This window comes from Hyperolius riggenbachi, chromosome 4 (assembly GCF_040937935.1).
Source record: "Hyperolius riggenbachi isolate aHypRig1 chromosome 4, aHypRig1.pri, whole genome shotgun sequence".
NCBI lineage: Eukaryota > Metazoa > Chordata > Amphibia > Anura > Hyperoliidae > Hyperolius > Hyperolius riggenbachi.
This window is the reverse complement of record NC_090649.1, coordinates 17,485,767-17,510,353: the sequence shown is the minus strand read 5'-3', so window position 1 is coordinate 17,510,353 and position 24,587 is coordinate 17,485,767. Positions and strand designations below refer to the sequence as shown.

The 24,587-nt window shown below is 44.5% G+C and overlaps 1 protein-coding gene across 1 annotated transcript in view; it reads left to right on the top strand.

Moving 5' to 3' along the window:
* Positions 1-24,587, top strand: part of LOC137504562 (E3 ubiquitin-protein ligase RNF213-like) — a 526,907-nt gene that overhangs the window by 379,343 nt on the left and 122,977 nt on the right. Inside the window, exons 40-41 of the mRNA XM_068233144.1 lie at positions 1,324-1,560; positions 15,824-15,923. Coding sequence (XP_068089245.1) covers positions 1,324-1,560; positions 15,824-15,923 — 337 coding nt within the window. The remainder of the gene's footprint in view (positions 1-1,323; positions 1,561-15,823; positions 15,924-24,587) is intronic.

Below are 24,587 nucleotides of genomic sequence, written 5' to 3'. Positions count from 1 at the left end.
CTCCTACGAGTGCTTCGGAAGTTCATGTGCATGCCTTCCGAAATCCTTCCAAGGAATCCTGAAGGTGCATCATTTCAATGGGGGACAGCGGTGGAGCAGAGTAATAGATAGAAGACCAGGAAGGCTCCATAGGATCCAGAGCCTTCCCCTTATTTCTTGTTTCTTACTTGCTGCAGTGTTGCTTTAATATCAGTGATTTCATCTTACAGACATTGGCACGAGCATTTTGTTGATAATAGTAAAAACTTGTCCTACTTCCTTCCCTCACACTAACCCTTCTACTAGTTTTAACACTAACCTTCCTAGTATTACTTCTCAATGCCACGACACCTACACTAACCTCACTTCCGCTTCTAACACTAACAGTCCTACCCCCTACACATAACACTATCCTTCCTATCCCTACACCTAAAGTTAACCCTCCTACAACCGCTATACCTAACCCTAACTTAATTTCTCACCAAAGAAAAATGTCTGCTTGCTGATCGACTTAACATCACAACATTAGTCCCTAATTGTAATACCCCTGTGCTGCACTTATCGAGTCCCAACTCCCCACACATCTATTGCAAAGTGTGCTGAATCTGAGCACCACAGCGCACTATAGTCGCAATTAAAATTAAGGTAAAGAGGACCACTGCTATACAGTGTGTATTTAACCAGAACTTTTTAAAGAGCCATACTAATCTCACATGCATACAGCTGTTTTGGAGTTTCTGCTCCTAATCAATGCATTTGGTAAGAGGACGTTTTGGTCTGTTTGAGCCCTTTATACTTTCTGGGTCACCATGAGCTAACTGGGTATTCTGTAGTACAGAGGTCCAGAAGCCTCCAAAACCTGCATTGTGCAGCCAAAGAAAAACGTTTTTAGTTTACGTGTGTGTGTTTATGTTTGTGAGGCCAGATTTACTAAGGGATCTCCAGTGATCTGTGTGGGACTTCAATCAGGATACCATGAATGGTCCAACAAACTGGGACTGGCTTTACACAACATATTCTGCTATCATCTGGAAACATTTACAGCCTCTTAGAAGACTTCAGGGAGAAATGCATATAGGTTAGGGAAATAGCAGTCATATGATTGGCATCACTGACACACCCAAAGTGAGAAACGATTGTAATAACTGAAGGTTGCCAAGTCATCACTGCAGTCATGACTATCTTAACTATGATTGGCTATCACTTAAATGGGAGTTGGACATTTTGACACCTAGTAGGAGGCTTCATGTGAGTTTTTAGTATTTTTGGAGGGGGATGGGGTAAAAGGCGAAAAAGCTCTTCAACTGTACAATATATCCACCAATGTGTTTCATGTATACACAGGAGGAGGTGAAAACATTTATTAAAGGTGTTCAAGTGTTCAAGGAACGAACCTTGAATAGATTTGTGCAGTCGCTGCTGGACAACCGTCGGCCATTTCTCCGAGTCCACTCTGACATGACCAGTTCTGATGTCACCATCCTCGGTCAGGCCGTACACCTGGCTGCCATTCTTCTTTCTGGGAACAACCATCTCATCGCACCCCTGAGGAATATGTCCTTCTTTCCTAATAAAATGCAGGTAGGTATTGTGGGATGGGGTGGTTAATGCTAATTCTTTACCCTGTACTGTATCTAGGCATATTTCAATTGACATTTTAAGCGTACCCAACAGAGACTCCCCTTATTAAATCTTAATAAACAGTTTGGTACACAAATTAGACTGTTTTAGCTTTTGGCCCCTTATGTGATTGATTTTGACACCCCTGCTCTAGATATCAGTAATAGGTAGCCAGGCATACCCCATAAGGTTTGTAGTATTAAATGGGCACTATAGTGAAAAACTGTAAATTTTACATGTATACACACATGTGTAAGATGTACATTTGTACCACAGTAAAGTGCTCTGTAATTGACTTTCTGGGTAGTTGTTACTTACAGTAAGTGATTTATTTTAATCTGATGGTCCTGACCTCCGACAGGTTTTGGAATTGTTCAATTCCTCATGAGGGATACTCAGGGTTGCTTAGTCCAACTGTCAGAATAGTGTGCAAGCGAACAGGCTACCCGTCCAACATCTTTTCTTTATAGAGATTCTTACAAGGAAATGCTGAATAATGAAAACCTTTAGGTGCCCACATGAGGAGTAGGACTAGTCCAAAAACTTGTCGGTAGCAGGTAAGAACCATCAGATTCCAAAATCACTTACTGTAAGTGACAACTATGTAGGAATAAAGCCATTTATAGTGCTTTTTACTCTGGCAGAAATGTACTTCTTTATCTTAAATCTAATATAAATTAGTATATATCCATTTTAAATGTTGTTTTCAGCATAGTGCCCCTATAAGTAGCTCTCTAAGTCTCTCAGATAGGGTCATATATGGCTTCCTAATACCGCCATCTGAGAGGAGGAGGGCCATATATGGCTTCCTAATAATGCTATCTGAGGGGAGGAGAGTCATATATGGCTTCCTAATAATGCTATCTGAGGGGAGGAGGGTCATATATGGATTCCTAATACTGCTATCTGTGGGGAAGAGGGTTATATATGGCATCCTAATACCACCATCTGAGGGGAGAGTGATATATATGGCATCCTAATACCACTATCTGTGGGGAGGAGGGTCATATATGGATTCCTAATACCGCCATCTGAGGGGAGGAGGGTCATATATGGCTTCTTTAATACCACCGTCTGAGGGGAGGAGGGTCATATATGGCTTCTTTAATACCACCATCTGAGGGGAGGAGGGTCATATATGGCTTAATAATACTGCTATCTGAGGGGAGGAGGATCATATATGGCTTCTTTCACTATCTGTAGGGACCCTCCTCCCTACAGATAGTGGTATTAGGAAGCCATATATGACCCTCCTCCCTACAGATAGTGGTATTAGGAAGCCATAAATGACCCTCCTCCCTACAGATAGCAGTATTAGGAATCCATATATGACCCTCCTCCCTACAGATAGTGGTATTAGGAATCCATATATGACCCTCCTCCCTACAGATAGTGGTATTAGGAAGCCATATATGACCCTCCACCCTACAGATAACAGTATTAGGAAGCCATATATGACCCTCCTCCCTACAGATAACAGTATTAGGAATCCATATATGACCCTCCTCTCTACAGATAGTGGTATTAGAAAGCCATATATGACCCTCCTCCCTACAGATAGTGGTATTAGAAAGCCATATATGACCCTCCTCCCTACAGATAGCAGTATTAGGAATCCATATATGACCCTCCTCCCCAGTGTTGCCAACCGCCCGTAAATTTACGGGCAGCCCGTAATTTTTTATACAAATTAAGCTGCCCGTGAATTCCGTAAGGAATTCAGCAGCGTCCGTAAAAGGCCGCCCGCTCTGTTTCAGGAGGACAGCGGCGCAGTGAAGGAAGAGCTTTGGGCAGCGGTGGAGAAGGGGGGCAATCTCCCCCCCCTTCTCTCACCTTAGTGCTCTCCCTCCCTCGCTGACTGTCCCCCTCCTGATCTGTGCGGAGTGGCATTTGGCAGCGGGCGGGACTTACCTTCCGTCTCGCTCCTGCGCCGGAAGTTCTGCTGCTCTGGTCTGGACCAGACCAGAGTAGCGGCAGATCATTCCGCACCGGCGACGAGAGAAGACGCAGGTAAGTTCCGCTCACTGCCGCCTGCCACTGCCAGCCACTCAGTCACTCAGTTCAGGAGGGGAGAGCGAGCTGCTCCCCTCCTGCTTTAGGGGGTCACCTGGCTACCCATGGGCACATATACATCTGGCTACATCTACTGGGCACATATAACCCTGGCTACATCTACTGGGCACATATAACCCTGGCTACATCTACTGGGCACATATACATCTGGCTACATCTACTGGGCACATATAACCCTGGCTACATCTACTGGGCACATATACCTCTGGCTACATCTACTGGGCACATATATACCTCTGGCTACATCTACTGGGCACATATACATCTGGCTACATCTACTGGGCACATATAACCCTGGCTACATCTACTGGGCACATATACATCTGGCTACATCTACTGGGCACATATACCTCTGGCTACATCTACTGGGCACATATACCTCTGGCTACATCTACTGGGCACATATACATCTGGCTACATCTACTGGGCACATATAACCCTGGCTACATCTACTGGGCACATATACCTCTGGCTACATCTACTGGGCACATATACATCTGGCTACATCTACTGGGCACATATAACCCTGGCTACATCTACTGGGCACATATACCTCTGGCTACATCTACTGGGCACATATACCTCTGGCTACATCTACTGGGCACATATAACCCTGGCTACATCTACTGGGCACATATAACCCTGGCTACATCTACTGGGCACATATACCTCTGGCTACATCTACTGGGCACATATACATCTGGCTACATCTACTGGGCACATATACCTCTGGCTACATCTACTGGGCACATATACCTCTGGCTACATCTACTGGGCACATATACCCCTGGCTACATCTACTGGGCACATATACCTCTGGCTACATCTACTGGGCACATATACCTCTGGCTACATCTACTGGGCACATATACCCCTGGCTACATCTACTGGGCACATATACCTCTGGCTACATCTACTGGGCACATATACCTCTGGCTACATCTACTGGGCACATATACCCCTGGCTACATCTACTGGGCACATATACCTCTGGCTACATCTACTGGGCACATATACCTCTGGCTACATCTACTGGGCACATATACCCCTGGCTACATCTACTGGGCACATATAACCCTGGCTACATCTACTGGGCACAAATACCTCTGGCTACATCTACTGGGCACATATACCCCTGGCTACATCTACTGGGCACATATACATCTGGCTACATCTACTGGGCACATATAACCATGGCTACATCTACTGGGCACATATACCTCTGGCTACATCTACTACCACTGGGCACATATACCTCTGGCTACATCTACTGGGGACATATACCTCTGGCTACATCTACTGGGCACATATACCTCTGGCTACATCTACTGGGCACATATAACCCTGGCTACATCTACTGGGCACATATACCCCCTGGCTACATCTACTGGGCACATATACATCTGGCTACATCTACTGGGCACATATAACCCTGGCTACATCTACTGGGCACATATAACCCTGGCTACATCTACTGGGCACATATAACCCTGGCTACATCTACTGGGCACATATAACCCTGGCTACATCTACTGGGCACATATACCTCTGGCTACATCTACTGGGCACATATAACCCTGGCTACATCTACTGGGCACATATACCTCTGGCTACATCTACTGGGCACATATACCCCCTGGCTACATCTACTGGGCACATATAACCCTGGCTACATCTACTGGGCACATATAACCCTGGCTACATCTACTGGGCACATATAACCCTGGCTACATATACTGGGCACATATAACCCTGGCTACATCTACTGGGCACATATACCTCTGGCTACATATACTGGGCACATATAACCCTGGCTACATCTACTGGGCACATATAACCCTGGCTACATCTACTGGGCACATATAACCCTGGCTACATATACTGGGCACATATAACCCTGGCTACATCTACTGGGCACATATAACCCTGGCTACATCTACTGGGCACATATACCTCTGGCTACATCTACTGGGCACATATACCTCTGGCTACATCTACTGGGCACATATACATCTGGCTACATTTACTGGGCACATATACATCTGGCTACATCTACTGGGCACATATAACCCTGGCTACATATACTGGGCACATATATACCTCTGGCTACATCTACTGGGCACATATAACCCTGGCTACATCTACTGGGCACATATACCTCTGGCTACATCTACTGGGCACATATAACCCTGGCTACATCTACTGGGCACATATAACCCTGGCTACATCTACTGGGCACATATAGCCCTGGCTACATCTACTGGGCACATATAACCCTGGCTACATCTACTGGGCACATATAACCCTGGCTACATCTACTGGGCACATATAACCCTGGCTACATCTACCGGGCACATATACCTCTGGCTACATCTACTGGGCACATATACCTCTGGCTACATCTACTGGGCACATATAACCCTGGCTACATCTACTGGGCACATATAACCCCTGGCTACATCTACTGGGCACATATAACCCTGGCTACATCTACTGGGCATATATAACCCTGGCTACATCTACTGGGCACATATACCTCTGGCTACATCTACTGGGCACATATAACCCTGGCTACATCTACTGGGCACATATAACCCTGGCTACATCTACTGGGCACATATACATCTGGCTACATCTACTGGGCACATATACCTCTGGCTACATCTACTGGGCACATATAACCCTGGCTACATCTACTGGGCACATATACCCCCTGGCTACATCTACTGGGCACATATACCCCCTGGCTACATCTACTGGGCACATATAACCCTGGCTACATCTACTGGGCACATATAACCCTGGCTACATCTACTGGGCACATATAACCCTGGCTACATCTACTGGGCACATATAACCCTGGCTACATCTACTGGGCACATATAACCCTGGCTACATCTACTGGGCACATATAACCCTGGCTACATCTACTGGGCACATATACCTCTGGCTACATCTACTGGGCACATATAACCCTGGCTACATCTACTGGGCACATATAACCCTGGCTACATATACTGGGCACATATAACCCTGGCTACATATACTGGGCACATATAACCCTGCCTACATATACTGGGGACATATACCTCTGGCTACATATACTGGGCACATATACCCCTGCCTACATATACTGGGGACATATACCTCTGGCTACATATACTGGGCACATATATCTGCTGGCTACATATACTGAGGACACTGGCTGTTTGCCATTATGTGCATTTACTGGTGAAAAGCTGTCTCTTATTATGTGCATTTACTGGTGAAATGCTGTCTCTTATTATGTGCATTTACTGGTGCAAAGCTGTCTCTTATTTTCATTTACTGGTGAAAAGCTGTCTCTCATTACGTGCATTTACTGGTGAAAAGCTGTCTCTCATTATGTGCATTCACTGGTGAAAAGTTGTCTGTCATTACGTGCATTTACTGGTGAAAAGCTGTCTCTCATTACGTGCATTTACTGGTGAAAAGCTGTCTGTCATTACGTGCATTTACTGGTGAAAAGCTGTCTGTCATTACGTGCATTTACTGGTGAAACGCTGTCTCTCATTATGTGTATCTATTTGCCATGCCCACTTTAGTCGCCGCAAATTTCCTCGAGCATGTTGCCCCCTACCCATTTGACTGCCCCCTCATATGTGCCAGTCTAGAACCGGCCCTATACCCCTGCCTACATATACTGGGCACATATACCCCTGGCTACCTGTTCTGGGGACATCTCTACCCCTGGCTACCTGTTCTGGGGACATCTCTCCCCCTGGCTACCTGTTCTGGGGACATCTATACCCCTGGCCACCTATTCTGGGGACACCTATAGACCTGGGGCTACCTATTTTTGGGGAACCACTGCTGTCAGATTAAATGTATTTTGGGGAACTGCTGCCAGATTACGTGTATGTTGGGGGAATCGCTGCTGCCAGATTACATCTATTTTTTGGGAACCACTGCCATATTATCTATATTTTGGAAGAACCTCTGCCAGATTACGTGGATTTTTGGTGAAATGCTGTAAGATTACATGTATTTTGGGGGAAGGGGGGTGGAAACACTATGGCAGAGCTCAAACTTCCCTGGCAGACCTTTCACAGCAATATTAAAATCATGTATATTTGGCTCCACCCATGACCACGCCCACATTCTGTTGCATGGCCACGCCCATTTTTCCCGCGCGCCGCGCTACGCGTGGTGCAGGGGGTTTTGTCAGTAAAAAAAATCTTTTGTCAGTAAATTTTTAGGTATTTGTCAGTAAAAAATAACGTGAAAGGTTGGCAACACTGCTCCTCCCTACAGATAGCAGTATTAGGAATCCATATATGACCCTCCTCCCTACAGATAGCAGTATTAGGAATCCATATATGACCCTCCTCCCTACAGATAGTGGTATTAGGAATCCATATATGACCCTCCTCCCTACAGATAGTGGTATTAGGAATCCATATATGACCCTCCTCCCCACAGATGGCGGTAATTGGAAGCCATATATGACCCTCCTCCCCACAGATGGCGGTAATTGGAAGCCATATATGACCCTCCTCCCCACAGATGGCGGTATTAAAGAAGCCATATATGACTCTCTTGGCCTCAGATAGCTGTATTTGGAAGCAATAACCCGCCTCCCTCCAGATGGCGGTATTAGAAAGCCATATATGACCCTCCTCCTCTCAGATGGCGGTATTAGGAAGCCATATATGACCCTCCCATCAGATGATGGTATTAGAAAGCCATATATGATTCTCCTCCTCTCAGATGGCGGTAATACAGAAGCCATATATGACCCTCCTCCCCTCAGATGGCGGTATTAAAGAAGCCATATATGACCCTCCTCCCCTCAGAGGGCGGTATTAAAGAAGCCATATATGGCCCTCCTCCCCTCAGATGGTGGTATTATTAAGCCATATATGACCCTCCCCTCAGATGGCGGTAATAAAGAAGCCATATATGATCCTCCTCCCCTCAGATGGCGGTAATAAAGAAGCCATATATGATCCTCCTCCCCTCAGATGGCGGTATTATTAAGCCATATATGACCCTCCTCCCCTCAGATGGTGGTATTAGGATGCCATATATAACCCTCTTCCTCACAGATAGCAGTATTAGGAATCCATATATGACCCTCCTCCCCTCAGATAGCATTATTAGGAAGCCATATATGGCCCTCCTCTTCTCAGATGGCGGTATTAGGAAGCCATATATGACCCTCCTGCCCTCAGATGGCCATATTGGGAAGCCATATATGACCCTCCCCCCCTAAGATGGCGGTATTAGGGAAGCCATATATGACCCTCCACCTCTCAGATGGGAGTGTTAGGGAAGCCATATATGACCCTCCTGCCCTGAGATGGTGGTATTAGGGAAGCCATATATGACCCTCCTCCCCTCAGATGGCGGTATTAGGGAGCCATATATGACCCTCCTCCCTACAGATAGCGGTATTAGGAAGCCATATATGACCCTCCACCTCTCAGATGGGAGTGTTAGGGAAGCCATATATGACCCTCCTCCCCTCAGATGGTGGTATTAGGGAAGCCATATATGACCCTCCTCCCCTCAGATGGCGGTATTAGGGAGCCATATATGACCCTCCTCCCTACAGATAGCGGTATTAGGAAGCCATATATGACCCTCCACCTCTCAGATGGGAGTGTTAGGGAAGCCATATATGACCCTCCTCCCCTCAGATGACAGTATTAGGGAAGCCATATATGACCCTCCTCCCTACAGATAGCGGTATTAGGAAGCCATATATGACCCTCCTCCCCTCAGATGGCGGTATTAGGGAAGCCATATATGACCCTCCTCCTCTCAGATGGCGGTATTAGGGAAGCCATATATGACACTCCTGCCCTCAGATAGCAGTATTATTAAGCCATATATGACCCTCCTGCCCTCAGATGGCGGTATTATGAAGCCATATATGACCCTCCTGGCCTCAGATAACAGTATTAGGAAGCCATATATGACCCTCCTCCCCTCAGATGGCGGTATTAAAGAAGCCATATATGACCCTCCTCCCCTCATATAGCGGCATTAGGAAGCCATATATGACCCTCCTTCCCTCAGATAGTGGTGTTGGGAAGCCATACATAACCCTCCTCCCCACAGATAGCAGTATTAGGAATCCATATATGACCCTCCTCCCCTCAGATAGCAGTATTAGGAATCCATATATGACCCTCCTCCCCTCAGATGGTGTTATTAGGAAGCCATATATGACCCTCCTCCCCTCAGATGGCGGTATTCGGGGAGCCATATATGACCCTCCTCCCCTCAGATGGCGGTATTAGGGAGCCATATATGACCCTCCTCCCCTTAGATGGTGGTATTAGGAATCCATATATTACCCTACTACCTTCAGATGGCGGTATTAGGAAGCCATATATGACCCTTCTTCCCTCAGATAGTAGTATTAGGAAGCCATATATAACCCTCCTCCCCACAGATAGCAGTATTAGGAATCCATATATGACCCTCCTCCCCTCAGAAAGCAGTATTAGGAAGCCATATATGACCCTCCTCCCCACAGATAGCAGTATTAGGAAGCCATATATGACCCTCCCCACAGATAGCTGTATTAGGAAGCCATATATGACTCTCCCCTCAGATGGCGGTATTAGGAAGCCATATATGACCCTCCTCCCCTCAGATGGTGGTATTAGGAAGCCATTTATGACCCTCCTCCCCTCAGATAGCAGTATTAGGAAGCCATATATGACCCTCCTCCCCACAGATAGCAGTATTAGGAAGCCATATATGACCCTCCCCACAGATAGCAGTATTAGGAAGCCATACATGACTCTCCCCTCAGATGGCGGTATTAGGAAGCCATATATGACCCTCCTCCCCTCAGATGGCGGTATTAGGAAGCCATTTATGACCCCCCCCCCTCAGCCATATTAGGAAGCCATATATGACCCTCCCCTCAGATAACGGTATTTGGAAACCATATTTGACCCTCCTGCCCACAGATAGAGGTGTTAGAAAGCCAGATACGACCCTCCTCCCCTCAGATAACAGTATTAGGAATCCATATATGACCCTTCTCCCCTCAGATAGCTGTATTAGGAATCCATATATGACCCTTCTCCCCTCAGGTGGTGGTATTAGGAAGCCATATATGACCCTTCTCCCCTCAGGTGGTGGTATTAGGAAGCCATATATGATCTTCCTCCCCTTAGATAGTACTGTTAAGAAGCCATATATGACCCTCCTACCCTCATATAGCGGTGTTAGGAAGCCATGTATGCTCCTCCTACCCTCAGATAGTGGTATTAAGAACCCATATATGACCCTTTTCCCCACAGATAGTAGCATAAAAGTTATCTAGGTATGCTCCTAAAAATAAGTATTATGTACTCATGCTTCCTCAATTAGCAAAATTAGATAATTCTGAAATCCTGCTCCCATAGTATTAAGTAGCCAGGTGTACCCCAAATAATATTAGGCAGCAAGAGGTTCACACCCACCCTCTTCATGGGGTTGCCAGAGGTGTCCCCCAGTATTAAGTAGCCACAGTTATTAGGTAGATAGCCAGGTGTGTCCCTAGATATTAGTATAAGGTTGCCATATGTGTCCCCTAATTTTCAGTATTATTTAGCCAGACTTACCTTCAAATAGTATTAGGGAGCCATATGTACACCTTATAGTGTTAAGTAGACAGATGTGCCCCTGGATGATATTAGGTAGCCAAAGGTGCCCCTCCCTCCAAGTATTAGGTAGCTAGACATCAACCTTGTGTTAGGTAGCCAGTGGTATCTCCCAATGTTGGGTAGCCAGATTCCCCCCAGTATTAGGTAGCCAACTGTGCTTCTAAATATTAGTATAAGGTAACCATATGTGACTTTCAATTTGCATTATTAGGTAATCCAATTATCAGTATTAGGGCCACTCTCCCCCAGAGCCCTAGTCTAAAGCATGAACAAGGGCATCTTCTTGCTCAGAAGGAGGAGTGTGTAGGCTCTTTAAGAAGGAGGCCCCAGGTGCCCCACCTCCCAGGTGAAATGAATAAAGGGGTACTTAAAGTGGAACTGTCGTGAAAATCTTAAAATTTAAAACACATACAAATAAGTACATTTCTCCCAGAGTATGATGAGCCATACATTAATTTTCTCCTATGTTGCTGTCACTTACAGTAAGTAGTAGAAATCTGACATTACCGACAGATTTTGGGCTAGTCCATCTCTTCATGGGGGATTCTCAGCATGGCCTTTATTCTTTATAAAGACATTCCCTGAAAAATATTTATACAATGATGCTGGCCAGCTTCACTGCTCGCTGTACACTATTTTGGCAGTTGGACGGAGCAACCGCCATTCACTAAGTGCATTTTAAAAATAAAGAAAACCCTGAGAACCCCCCTATGAGAAGATGGGCTAGTCCAAAATCTGTCTGTAATGTCAGATTTCTACTACTTACTGTAAGTGACAGCAACATAGGAGGAAAGTAATTTATAGCTCATTTTACTCTGGAAGAAATGTACTTATTTGTATGTGTTTTACATTTTTAAGACTTTAGTGACAGTTCCTGTTTAAAGCAGAATATAACCCAGAATTTCTTCTTTGCTCTAAAAGATTATTTACAGCATATAATATACTAACACAATGGTTTTTTTTTTTTAGTAAAACAGCATTCAAAGGGTTACATCACAGGGCTGACTCTTTCTTCTGCAGGGAGAACCCACATCTGAACTGCTGTTAAGCTTATCTTGTGTACACATTCTTTACTTGATACATTTATGTAAACATTCTCTGGCTGTGCAGGACTTCAGCTGATGAGCAAAAAGGAGGAGAACAAACCAGTATATGCTGCTCAGAAACTGCACTTTAATAATTAATCATTAAAACACACACATGAATTCCATTGAAATGTCAGGTAGACGTCATGCTACGCTCAACAGTACTCTGTAGCCGGGTTTGATTCATGTGAGCCGCCGCCATTACCACACGAGGGAAAGTTTGTCTGTCGCCATCCAGCTAAGCCACCATCAGCCGTCCTGCACGGAATCCGCATGCAGCTTGCCGATCATAACACACTACTGGATCAGATAAGTGACTCTGACGTACCGCTGCTACTTCCAGCTTGCACAAATGGCATATTATGGTCATTGATCCTACAATGACTGGGTGTATAGCGTCTTCTTTTGACATTTTTCACATGGTTGATTAGACCATCCAGCCTGATATTATCAGAAACGCCTGGAGTCCTGTTTACAGCGCTATACTAACTGCGCGATGGCCGCTAAATGCCATTAATTTTGCAAACAAAGTGTGATGTTAATCACTATGTGCAACTAACTACGCAGTTTCTCTTCACTGGTAACACCAAGTGCTTTGATCACAGTGTTTCATCTACTGTCCATTAACTGCCAGCAAGTGCATTTATATACATCAAGGATGCAGCAGTGAGGTGGCTGATTCTGGTGGAATCTACTATGATCCAGCATAGACTGTTTGGCATTTCAAAGATCTTTTTTTGAACTTTATGCAATGGGGTGGTGATATATATTCCACTTGGAGATGATTTACAATTGAAGGAGCACGCTTTGGTCTGAGAACTGTACATCACTTAACTGCTGGCCTCATGCAAAGGGGCCCTTCTAATTATTCTCAGCCATATTACCAATTATGCTGTGATTGGACCTCTATTTTACCTGGACTTTCTTTGTAGGTCTAAGGAGCATGTGGCGTTCTCTATTGTAACCTAAGATTCAGAGACTCTGATTTGGGAATCTGCTTAGATCATCCAATACCTTTGTACTTTAGTGTGGTTTTGGCAATAACATTCTTTCATGGCGGCACTCTCACATGTTTCACTGTTCACCGGCTTTTTTGCATTCTATGAATAGCTTATTATTGATCATATTGGTCACACCCTTTTATCCTCTGTGAGTGGTTATAACCTTTACCAAAATACCTTAATGATGGTTTCCTCACAGGTCGGGATAGGGTGTCCTCAATTATCCCTGATTTAAGGAACAGTATAGGTTCTATCATCTGGGTGTTCTTCCCCTCTTTTTGTGGGTTGCTGAGAGACTGATCATTGAACATATTGGTCACGTCCTTTCTGCCCTCTGTGAGAGGTTTCTATCCCCAGGATATTTTCTCCTGGGTCCCTCACGTAGATGCAGTTGGGGCATCACCAAGGATTTAGACCAGCTTCATTGGCCTTAGGGGTGGGTTGGTGACATTATAGCCTTGCTCAAATCCCCGTGTACCAGCAACCTGCCTTCTAGGGGTTGATCCCTATCCAGGGAAATAAGCTTTTCTTAAGGGACTTTTTCCTACTGTCCGTATAGTATGCAGCACTTAATATTGTATTTTACAGTATTATCCATGTCAAGAAATTTCTGACATTTCAATGGAATTCATGTGTGTGTTTTAATGATTAATTATTAAAGTGCAGTTTCTGAGCAGCATATACTGGTTTGTTCTCCTCCTTTTTGCAAGTATTTTTTACCAGTGCTGGTACCTGCACACAGAGCACACACTCATTACTATTATTGTTCTATTACCATTTCTTCAGCTGATGAGTCCTGGGGTGAAACGCAGGTCAGAAATCACTGATGGCTGCATTCACAACAGAATGACAACAGTTATGAATAAAATGCACCCGCAGCTTTCAAAGTAAATAAACGGAACTTTGGGAAGTTATAATGTCTAAATGAATATTAATACTTGTGCACAAAAGCAAATATGATAATTGTATGGGTGATAAAAAGTAGGAAAACACATTTTTGTTGAAAATTTTGTCAGCGTTTTAAACCGCTTTAAGCACCCTTCACCTATTTCCATAAAGGGTTAAAAATGAAACAGAAACACAACAATGAGATCAAGAGAATATTGGCGTGGCATCATTTCCAAGGATATTAATGTGAGATCATTCATTAAATATAAATATTTGTCATTACTTTTATTTCTTCTTAAGAGTTAAATTTTAACTCTTTGTAGAAATAGGCAAAGGTTACTTCAGAACCTCTAAAACCCCAAGGAGATGCAAGGGCCCATCCTTTCACCTCCCCCTTGGCATAGGTCTGGGGAAGGAAGGGGGGGTAATGAAGAAGGCTTTGCAACCCTTCTCTTTCAGAGACCCTCCCACCCTCCCACATAGTGAGCCACATAGGCTGGTATAGCTCAGGGTGCAGAGCCCCATGCGATCTGGGATCCGCATTCTGGCTATAATTCTGGCTATACATGGTTACAACTCAAACCACACTGGTCCTTTTTATCCTGGTCCATTTTCCTTCATATTCAAATTTGAAAATAAGAAATATATCAATTGAAAGGATGGGAATAAAGTTTAGAGTCAATTTAACACAGTTTTCAATATAAAAAATACATACAATTACATAGATAAGTGCATGAGTCCTGAAAGAGGGACAAATGAGAGAGACAGAGGGACAGAGGGACAGAGGGACAGGGTCCCCAAAGAGGGACTGTCCCTCCAAAAGAGAGACAATTGGGAGCTATGCTTATTGTGGCACATGGTGATTGGAAAGAGTTTCTAGCACTAGATAAGGGTGCTTGCATTGATACATGCACCCCATGTCAGAGCCCGACTTACCGTGTCATTTTTTTTTAAAACATTTCTTTGTCTATTTTGTTATAACACATCCTCATATAAGAGGGTCAGATTGTTTTTAGTGTTTACTGGTCACCATAGGTGCACTGTAAGGGCTCTTTCACACTAGAGGGCTTTTTCGGCGTTTTAACGCCACGGCCAAAGTTGGCGTTTTCCAAGGTAAAATGAAAGTCCATAGACTTTCATTTTACCTTTCACATCTAACGCCGCGTTTTGGAGCGTTGCGTTTCAACGCTCCCAGGCGCTTTTTCTGGGCCTGCCGCGGCGTTTCTCTTACAATTGATAGTGCTGTATTGGCGTTAAAACGCCTTGAAAACGCCTTCAAAACGCCTGCAGCCAAAACGCCGCGTTTTGGCCTTTCACCGCTGCCTGTAGTGTGAAAGAGCCCTAACAGTTTTTTACAACATCTAAGACAGGACTTTTTTGTTTTGTTTTTTAAGCTTAGTCTTGAATGGATAGATTCTAAACACAACATACACAAGCCAGAGAGCTGATTTCCAGATGATTATGTGTGATGTAGTCTTATTTATATATGTGTGTGTATGCATACGTTTATGTTTTTATTTATTTTTAGAATTCCTATTTGCCAACCATGCCAGAAGACATGTTTTTCCTCCTTCAACAAACTGAAATGGACATAGATTCGGTAAAGAGGGGAGCACTACAGTGGTATGGTAAGTATCCTCATAATATGGCTCGTTTATATATGTTGCATAAACTGTTATGGCGATTGTAACTGCTGTCCATTCTCATTGATATGTTCCATCACCAGGAAATGATTGGTTAGTGGATCACTATGGGGTGAGGGGATTCTCTGGCAAAGTTTAGTTATAGGAGCTCTTGTAGTGCAGACAAAGCTGTTATTATTCCAGTTAAACAGAATACCCAAGTAGCTTCTTAAAACAGAAGGTATTTGGGATAATTCAGCTATATGGGAGCAACTGTGGTTTCCCATGATACATCACTCCCAAATATGCAAATGCCCTCTATTTCCCTTGAAGCCAGGCTTACATCCAAAACCGCTGGTGTATTGCAAACGTATAACGTATACATTTTATAGAGAGAGCCACATCAACTCAACATGCAGACAGCTGGTTTCGGACTGTTGGTCCTCATCAGTACATGGCAGGGATTGATATGGCTCTATGGCAGGGGTCAGGAACCTTTTTGACTGAGAGAGCCATAAACTCCACATATTTTAAAATGTATTTTCCTGAGAGCCGTACAATATGTTTCAAACTGGGACAGTGCATATGCACAGCAGAGGGCTGTGTTGCCCTGTTGCCATGGTGATGTGTACAGTTGATCCGACAGGCAGCGGAAGTGTCAGACACGTCTTCCATTTCTCTTGGGTTTCAGCAACATCAGCAATTTCCCCGAGAGCCAGACAGGAGAAACACAGACTAACAGCTTGTACAATTAGCTAGCTGACTTGGGGGTTGATTCACTTTGTAGCATGAGATCCCCGCACTTTGGCCCAATAGGCTGCTTGTCACGTGACAGGCAGCCTATTGGGCCAATCAAAGTGCAGGGATCTTGTCCTACAAAGTCACTGGACCTGACAGGGTCCAGAGTGGGAAAATTGGAGCAGCCATTAATTTTGGGGTAGCGCAAGTGAGTTAGTAGTGCGTGATACAGCAGTAGGGTGCCTATTCTGAAAATTGTACTTGCGCTGCTTGAGCAGTGTAGCTTAGTCAATCAACCCCTACTGATTTGTATGTGAGCTAGATGTAGCCATCAAAAGAGTCACATCTGGCTCCCGAGCCATAGGTTCCCTATCCCTGATCTATGGGATAGGGCTTGGACCAGTACTACGGAATACCCAGACAGCTTATGGTGACACAAAACCACTAGGAAGGTAAAGGGAGCTAATAGAGGGGACAAAAATCCCCCCTACTAAAAAAGTACACTCAGTGGAAAATGAAGGCAAATTACACCAAATTACTTTTAAGTAGGAGGGCACATTACTCTGAGCATTGCGTTTTAGTAGGAGGGCTTTTCCATCTCGTTTAGTCCCTTATACTTTTCTAGTGGTTCTGGGTGACCCCGAGCTGCATGGTAGAATAGTGTGCTCTCATATTTTTAGCCACAGCCCCGGAACAAGCATGCAACAGATCAGATGTTTCTGGCTGAAGCGTGGATGGATTAGCCGCATGCTTGTTTCAGGTGTGTGATTCAGATACTACTGCGGCCAAAGAGATCAGCAGGACTGCCGGGCAATAGGGATGGTCGGAACGGCTTTATTCCGAATTTGTCAGAATTCTGAGTATTGCCGGTAAATACCAAATTTTGTTTCCATTTTTATTGAAGTCAAAGGCACCAAATTGAAAGTAAAGGAAAGTACATGCTGTGATCACCAAATTTGCCTCATATGTTAGGGAGATTAATAGTAACATGGTATAAAAACATTTTTTTTTTCAAAAAGACCATGTCATTTTTGAGAGAACTGATTTGAACGGATTTTAAATTTGGTTTTTAACCACTTCACCCCAAGGAGGTTTTTACCTTAACGGACGAGCGATTTTCACCTTTCAGTGCTCATCCCTTTCATTTGCCAATAGCTTAATCACTACTAATCACAATGAAATGATCTATATCTTGTTTTTTTTCACCACCAATTGGGCTTTTTGGGGTTGATATTTGTTTTCAGTAATTACTTTGTTTTCTATGCATTTTAAAGGGCAAAACAAGGGAAACAATGAAAAAAATACACTATTTCTCCAATTCCATTCCCTATAGTTTTAATATAAACACTGCTACTGTACATAAAACCTACACATTTTATCTGCCTGTTTGTCCTGGTTATCACAAGATTTTAATTCTGTCCCTAGTACAAAGTATGGTGACAATATAGTGTTTGGAAATAAAGGTGTATTTTTTCGATGTTGTGTTTTTTGTTTTCTCATTGCACACTACCAAGCCCTTATTAGCAAATATAGCTGTAATACACCCTCATGGCATACATATTTAAAAAGCTTATTCCCTAAGGTAACTATTTGTGTTCTCTTTTCAATTCTGTCACTTTTGGTGTTTTTTTTTTTTGTTTTTTTTTTTTGATGCAGAGTATATAAAAATAATAATTTTATTGCTTATGATTCACTTTGCTGCAAAACAAAAATTCCACGAGCTAGGCCTTAGCTCTCAAACACCCCAAATTATCTTCTCTCACTTGTCATGTTTAAAATGATACCCTATGTACATTATTAGATATCTTTTTGGCCACACAATACACTGTTAACCATGAGCAGCACCAATGGATTTTTCAAGGCCATTTTTTGCACCAAAAGTAATAGTCATTATTTCCTACCAAAGCCCCTGGAGTCTCAGAACATTCCAAACAGGTCATAAATGTCATCATTCTGAAAACTAGAGACCCAGACCTACTCAGATATACATATTTTGTAACATTTGGACTTATGCGGCTTGGCTAAAATTGCACCTTAACTTTGAAAATTGTATTTTTAACAGTTTTTTCCCCTTTGGCACAAAAAAAATGCATATGACCTAGGCCTCAGTTCTCAAACATCCCAAATTCTCTTCTCTTGTTTGTCACGGTTAAAATGATACCCTATATACATTATCAGATAGCTTTTTGGCCATGCAATACACTGTTAACCATGAGCAGCGCCAATGGATTTTTCATGGCCATTTTTTTGCACAAAAAGTAATGCAGTCATTATTTCCTAGCAAAGCCCCTGGAGTCTCAGAACATTCCAAACAGGACATAAATCTCATTATTCTGAAAACTAGAGGCCCAGACCTACTCACATATATATATTTTATAACATTTGGACTCATGCAGCTTCGCTGAAATTGCACCAAATCTCCAAAAATTGTATTTTTTAACAGTATTTTTCACTTTGGCACAAAAAACAAATGCATATGACCTAGGCCTCAGTTCTCAAACATCCCAAATTCTCTTCTCATGTTTGTCACGGTTAAAATGATACCCTATATACATTATCAGATAGTTTTTTGGTCATACAAAACAAACTTAACCATGAGCAGCGCCAATGGATTTTTCAAGGCCAATTTTTGCACCAAATGTAGCAATGTAATTCTTTCTTCTCAAAGCCCCTGGAGTGTAAGATCATTCAATAAAAGACACAAATGTTACCATTCTGAAAAACTAGAGACCCAGACCTACTCAGATATTATTTTGTTACATTTGGACTTACTGCGGTTTTGCTGAAATTTGACCATAGCTTGAAAATGAATTTCTTTATGATGGATTGAGTTTGTGCCTACCTATTTTTTTGTTACATGACTCCAAGTTTTAAAACACACCAAAATGTATTCTACAACTCAGCATAGTTAAAATGAACGGTGTCATCTATCTGCACTGGGGTGACGACATCCCTTATTTGCCCACTTTCAGTTACCATCAACCTTATCACTTTCCGCTGAAACTGGAGGAAGCTGTCATCGTGGCCTGTCTTTTTAAAAACCACATACCGTGTTTACCCTAAACTAAGACCTACCCCGAAAGTAAGGCCTACCTTATATTTCAAGCATGCTTGAAATATAAGACCTACCCCGAAAGTAAGCCCTACCTTAATATTTCAAGCGTGCTTGAAATATAAGACCTACTCCGAATTTAAGACCTAGCTTGGGGGACGCTTTGTGTATGGGGAGGTGTGTGGTCTCTTACCGCACCTCCCTTGTGGCTGCATCCCCCTCCATTCCTCCAGTGGTGGCGGCATAGTAATCAATCTGTGAGGGCGCCCTTTGACCCTCACGCAGTACGCTAGTTCGGGCTCTGCGCTGGCGCTTCCCTCTTAATAATAATCAATATGCGCCTGGGACGCATCAGCCGGGCGCACATGATGACAGGAAGAGAGCGCCAGCACAGAGCCCGTGCGTGAGGGTCAAAGGGTGCCTTCACAGTTTGATTACTATGCCGCTGCCGCCACCGGAGGAATTACTCGGAACGGAGGGGGACGCAGCCACAAGGGAGTTGAGGTAAGAACCTCCCCATACACACAGCGTCTAGCCCCTCCCACCCCTGAAAATAAGCCCTAGCACACATTTCCTCCCCAAAAAGAATATAAGACAGTGTCTTATATTCGGGGAAAGACGGTAATTTTTTGTACCATGCCCTCCGTTTTTTTGTTTTTTGTTTTTTTAGTAAGTAGGAGGCCAGCATTTGGTCTGAAAGATCCACCGCACCCATCTTCTTGTTGTATTCAACCAGTGCCAATGGCTTTTCGTTCCCCCCATGTTGTGACAGGAACCATTGCCTCGTTGTGGATTGATGTGAGAATCAATATGTCTCTCTTGACCCTAAAGTTGCCAGCGAGGAGCTCACCACACCTGAGATTGCAGGATTCACCTTGTTTTAATTTTTTATTAACCACCTGTGGTCGGAGGCCTTTGCGATTTGCCCTTGCCGTCCCACAGGCGCCAGTCTGGGCAGTGTACAAGAATTCAAAGAGTGGAACCCTTCTGTAGTAGTTATCCACATACACATAATGGCCTTGGTGGAGGAGTGGATTAGATAATTCCACCACAATTTTCCCACAGGTAGACATGTACTCTGGGCACCCAGCTGGCTGTAAACAGCTATGTTTTCCCCTCGTATATCATGAAAGCGTATGTGTAGCCAGTGTCACATTCACATAGCTTGTAAAATTTTATCCCATATTTAGCAGCCTTACTTGGGATGTACTGCTTGATCCCAAATCGGCCGTGAAAGGGTAGGAGGGATTCATCCACTGCTATTTCTTTTTCTGGGGTGTATATTTCTCTAAATTTTGTAAAGAGGATTTCAATGATGGGCCTCAACTTAAAAAGTTTGTCGTGGGCAGGGTCACCTCTGGGTGCACTTTGAGTATTGTCATTAAAGTGCAGACATTTTGCTAGATCCTCAAAGCGCTGCCTGCCCATTGTAGCTGGAAACAAGGGTGTACTGCGTAAAATGTCCTTAGACCAGTACAGGCGGATCTCTGTTGGAGTATGCCCATGTGTAGTGTTAGGGCCAGAAAAGTTTTTATCTCTGCTACAGTGGAGGGCTACCATCTTCTGGTCATACAAGAGGAGGGGCTCTGGGCTAAAAAATGCTGTGCATACAAATTTGATTGCATGACAGTATGCTGCAGCAAATCCTGAGTCACAGAAAGGCTAAAAAAGTTTGTGGGCCCAAAACTCTGTGGGCACCGAGATCCCGCTTGCCCTGTAAAAGGCGGGACGTTGGGCATTTCTAAGTCGGCAGGTGACCAGGTGCCACTTATTAATTCCTCTAACTGGTGGCCGGACAACCCGTCTTGGCCTGGCTCCCATGTGGCCTGTGCTGCTAAATTCAGCCATGCTGCCCACCGAGCCCCCTGCCAGTGGTGCTCAAATACCCCTTTTTAAAATTCGAGTTTGGTCGAATTCGAATAGTAAATTGTTCGAGGTCAGTCGAATATTCGAGTCGAATAATTTTTACTATTCGATTCGACCTCGGAATTCGAGCTCACTATTCGAGTCGGTATTCGAGCTCATTATTCGAGCTGACTATTCGAATTGGCCTTAAATAGCTTTCAACACTTGTTTTGAGGGTGAATGATGCAAGAAACATCTTTTTTTCCAAGTAACAACAGCAAGTGATTATGTGGGGATGTTCCTTTAATAAAAAAAAAAAGGTGGAAAGAGAAGTTGTGTCCAGAATTTTGTTCAGTACTGTATATACTTCTTCTTCTTCTTTATCTTCTATATCTTCTTCTTCTTCTTCTATATCTTCTTCTATATCTTCTTCTTCTATATCTTCTTCTATATCTTCTTCTTCTTCTTCTATATTGTCTTCTTCTTCTTCTTCTTCATCTTCTTCTTCTTCATCTTCTTCATCATCATCTTCTTCTTCTTCTTCTTCATCTTCTTCATCATCATCTTCTTCTTCTTCTTCATCTTCTTCTTCTTCATCGTCTTCTTCTTCATCTTCTTCATCATCTTCTTCATCTTCTTCTTCTTCATCTTCTTCTTCTTCTTCTTCTTCTTCGTCTTCTTCATCTTCTTCATCTTCTTCTTCTTCATCTTCTTCATCATCTTCTTCTTCTTCTTCATCTTCTTCATCTTCTTCTTCTTCATCTTCTTCATCTTCTTCATCTTCTTCATCTTCTTCTTCTTCTTCATCTTCTTCTTCTTCTTCATCTTCTTCTTCTTCTCCTTCTTCTTCATCTTCTTCTTCTTCTCCTCCTTCTTCTTCTTCTCCTCCTTCTTTTTCTATATCGTCTTCTTCTTCTTCACTTATTTCTCTTTCCAAATTTTTTTTTAAAGAAATGCAGCTATTTTTGAGCGTAACAAATAGCTGGTGGCGCACGCATGTTGGAAGCGCCATTGTAGGTGCTCCCTGGCAGTGGAAACACACAGACAGCAGGAGGTAAATTCAGCAGCAGGAGGAGGAGGATGAGTGTGTGGCAGCAGGCAGTCAATGAGGCGGGCAGCGTGACATAATAGCCCTGGTACCTAGCGGTGATACCAGGGCTGTAAATAAACACAGCAGGCAGGAGGTCCCAGACAGCGGTCGTGCAGCCCACATCGTGTCCAATACACAACTGGGACAACACAGTTTTCAACCCGGGCACCTCTGAAAAATTAAACCTTTTTTTTTTAATGGTTCTGTAGTTTTGGTTTTACAACCAATTACACAGATATAGCTATTTTTTGACGTAATAGCTGGTGGCAGAGTGGCAGCAGAAGGTAAATCTGTGTACCCTGACAGTGGGAAACACAGACCGACAGCAGCAGCAGCAGGAGGAATGGAGGAGTAATGTGAGCAGCAATTGTTTGACGTAATAGCTGGTGGCAGAGTGGCAGCAGAATGTAATTCTGTGTACCCTGGCAGTGGGAAACACAGACAGACAGCAGCAGCAGCAGCAGCAGGAGGAATGGAGGAGTAGTGTGAGTGTGGCAGCAGGCAGGCAGCGTGACATAATAGCCCTGGTACCTAGCGGGTGATACCAGGGCTGTAAATAAACACAACAGGAGGTCCCAGACAGCGGTCGTGCAGCCCACATCGTGTCCAATACACAACTGGGACAACACAGTTTTCAACCCGGACACCTCTGAAAAATTAAACCTTTTTTTTTTTAATGGTTTTGTAGTTTTGGTTTTACAACCAATTACACAGATATAGCTATTGTTTGACGTAATAGCTGGTGGCAGAGTGGCAGCAGAAGGTAAATCTGTGTACCCTGACAGTGGGAAACACAGACAGACAGCAGAAGGGCAGTACACAGCAGCCCACTGTAGTTGTAAAATGTGTGGCTGCAGGCGACGTAATAGTCAAAGTGAACCAGGCTGGCTTAGTGAGCAGGAGCCAGGAGGTGGTAAAGGGTGGTAAGGCACATTAACGATGGTTCTAAGTTCCGGCAGCCAGTTCATGTCCCCCTCTCGCCAACAACAGGGGCCAGGAACTCGCCTTCCACCCACGCCTGGTTCATCTTGAGAAACGTCAGTCTGTCCACAGACTTGTGAGACAGACGTGAGCGTTTCTCGGTGACCACGCCACCAGCTGCACTGAAGCAGCGCTCGGACAGCACGCTGGAAGGGGGGCAGGACAGCACTTCCAGGGCGTACTGCGCCAGCTCGCTCCAGATCTCCAGGCGCTTGACCCAATACTCCATGGGATCAACAGGGGCATCGCTGTCAAGCCCGCTGTAGGACCCCATGTAGTCAGCCACCATGCGGGTCAGGCGCTGGCTGTGACCGGAGGAGGATGCTGCTGCATGCACCTCCTCTCTAGTCACTGCTGCCGGAGCCTCTACAGTCCTGTAGAGCTCGTGGCTGAGAGACAGCAGGTCTGTGGGGCGCTTGCTGCTGGATGCAGGCACCTGCTGCTGCCTCTGTGCTGGCTGGACAGTGGGGGTGGAAGGCTGGGGGAAGGCTTCCTCCAAGCGCTCAACAAGGGCCTGCTGCAAGCTCCTTATTTGTTGCGCTGGGTCTCCTCCTGCAGGCGGCAGGAACTGGCTCAACTTCCCCTTGAGGCGCGGGTCCAACATTATGCTGATCCAGATGTCCTCCCTCTGCTTCATCTGGATCACCCTGGGGTCCCTGCGCAGGCACGTCAGCATGTGCGCTGCCATTGGGAAGAGGCAGGCCACGTCTGCTGGCACATCGACGGCAGTGCTGTCCTCCTCATCCTCCTCCTCTGCCGCCTCATCCTCTCTCCACCCCTGCACCAACTCAGCTGCGCTGTGCTGATCCCCCTCATCAGCAGCAAGGTCAGGGACCTCCACCAAGTCCTCCTCCTCCTCCCCCTCAGAGGTGGACTGTGCAGCTGCTTGCCGCTCCTGCTGGTCCAAGGCTGCCGCTCCCTGTTTCAGCAAAGCATCGAGGGCCCTGTTCAGCAGACAAACCAG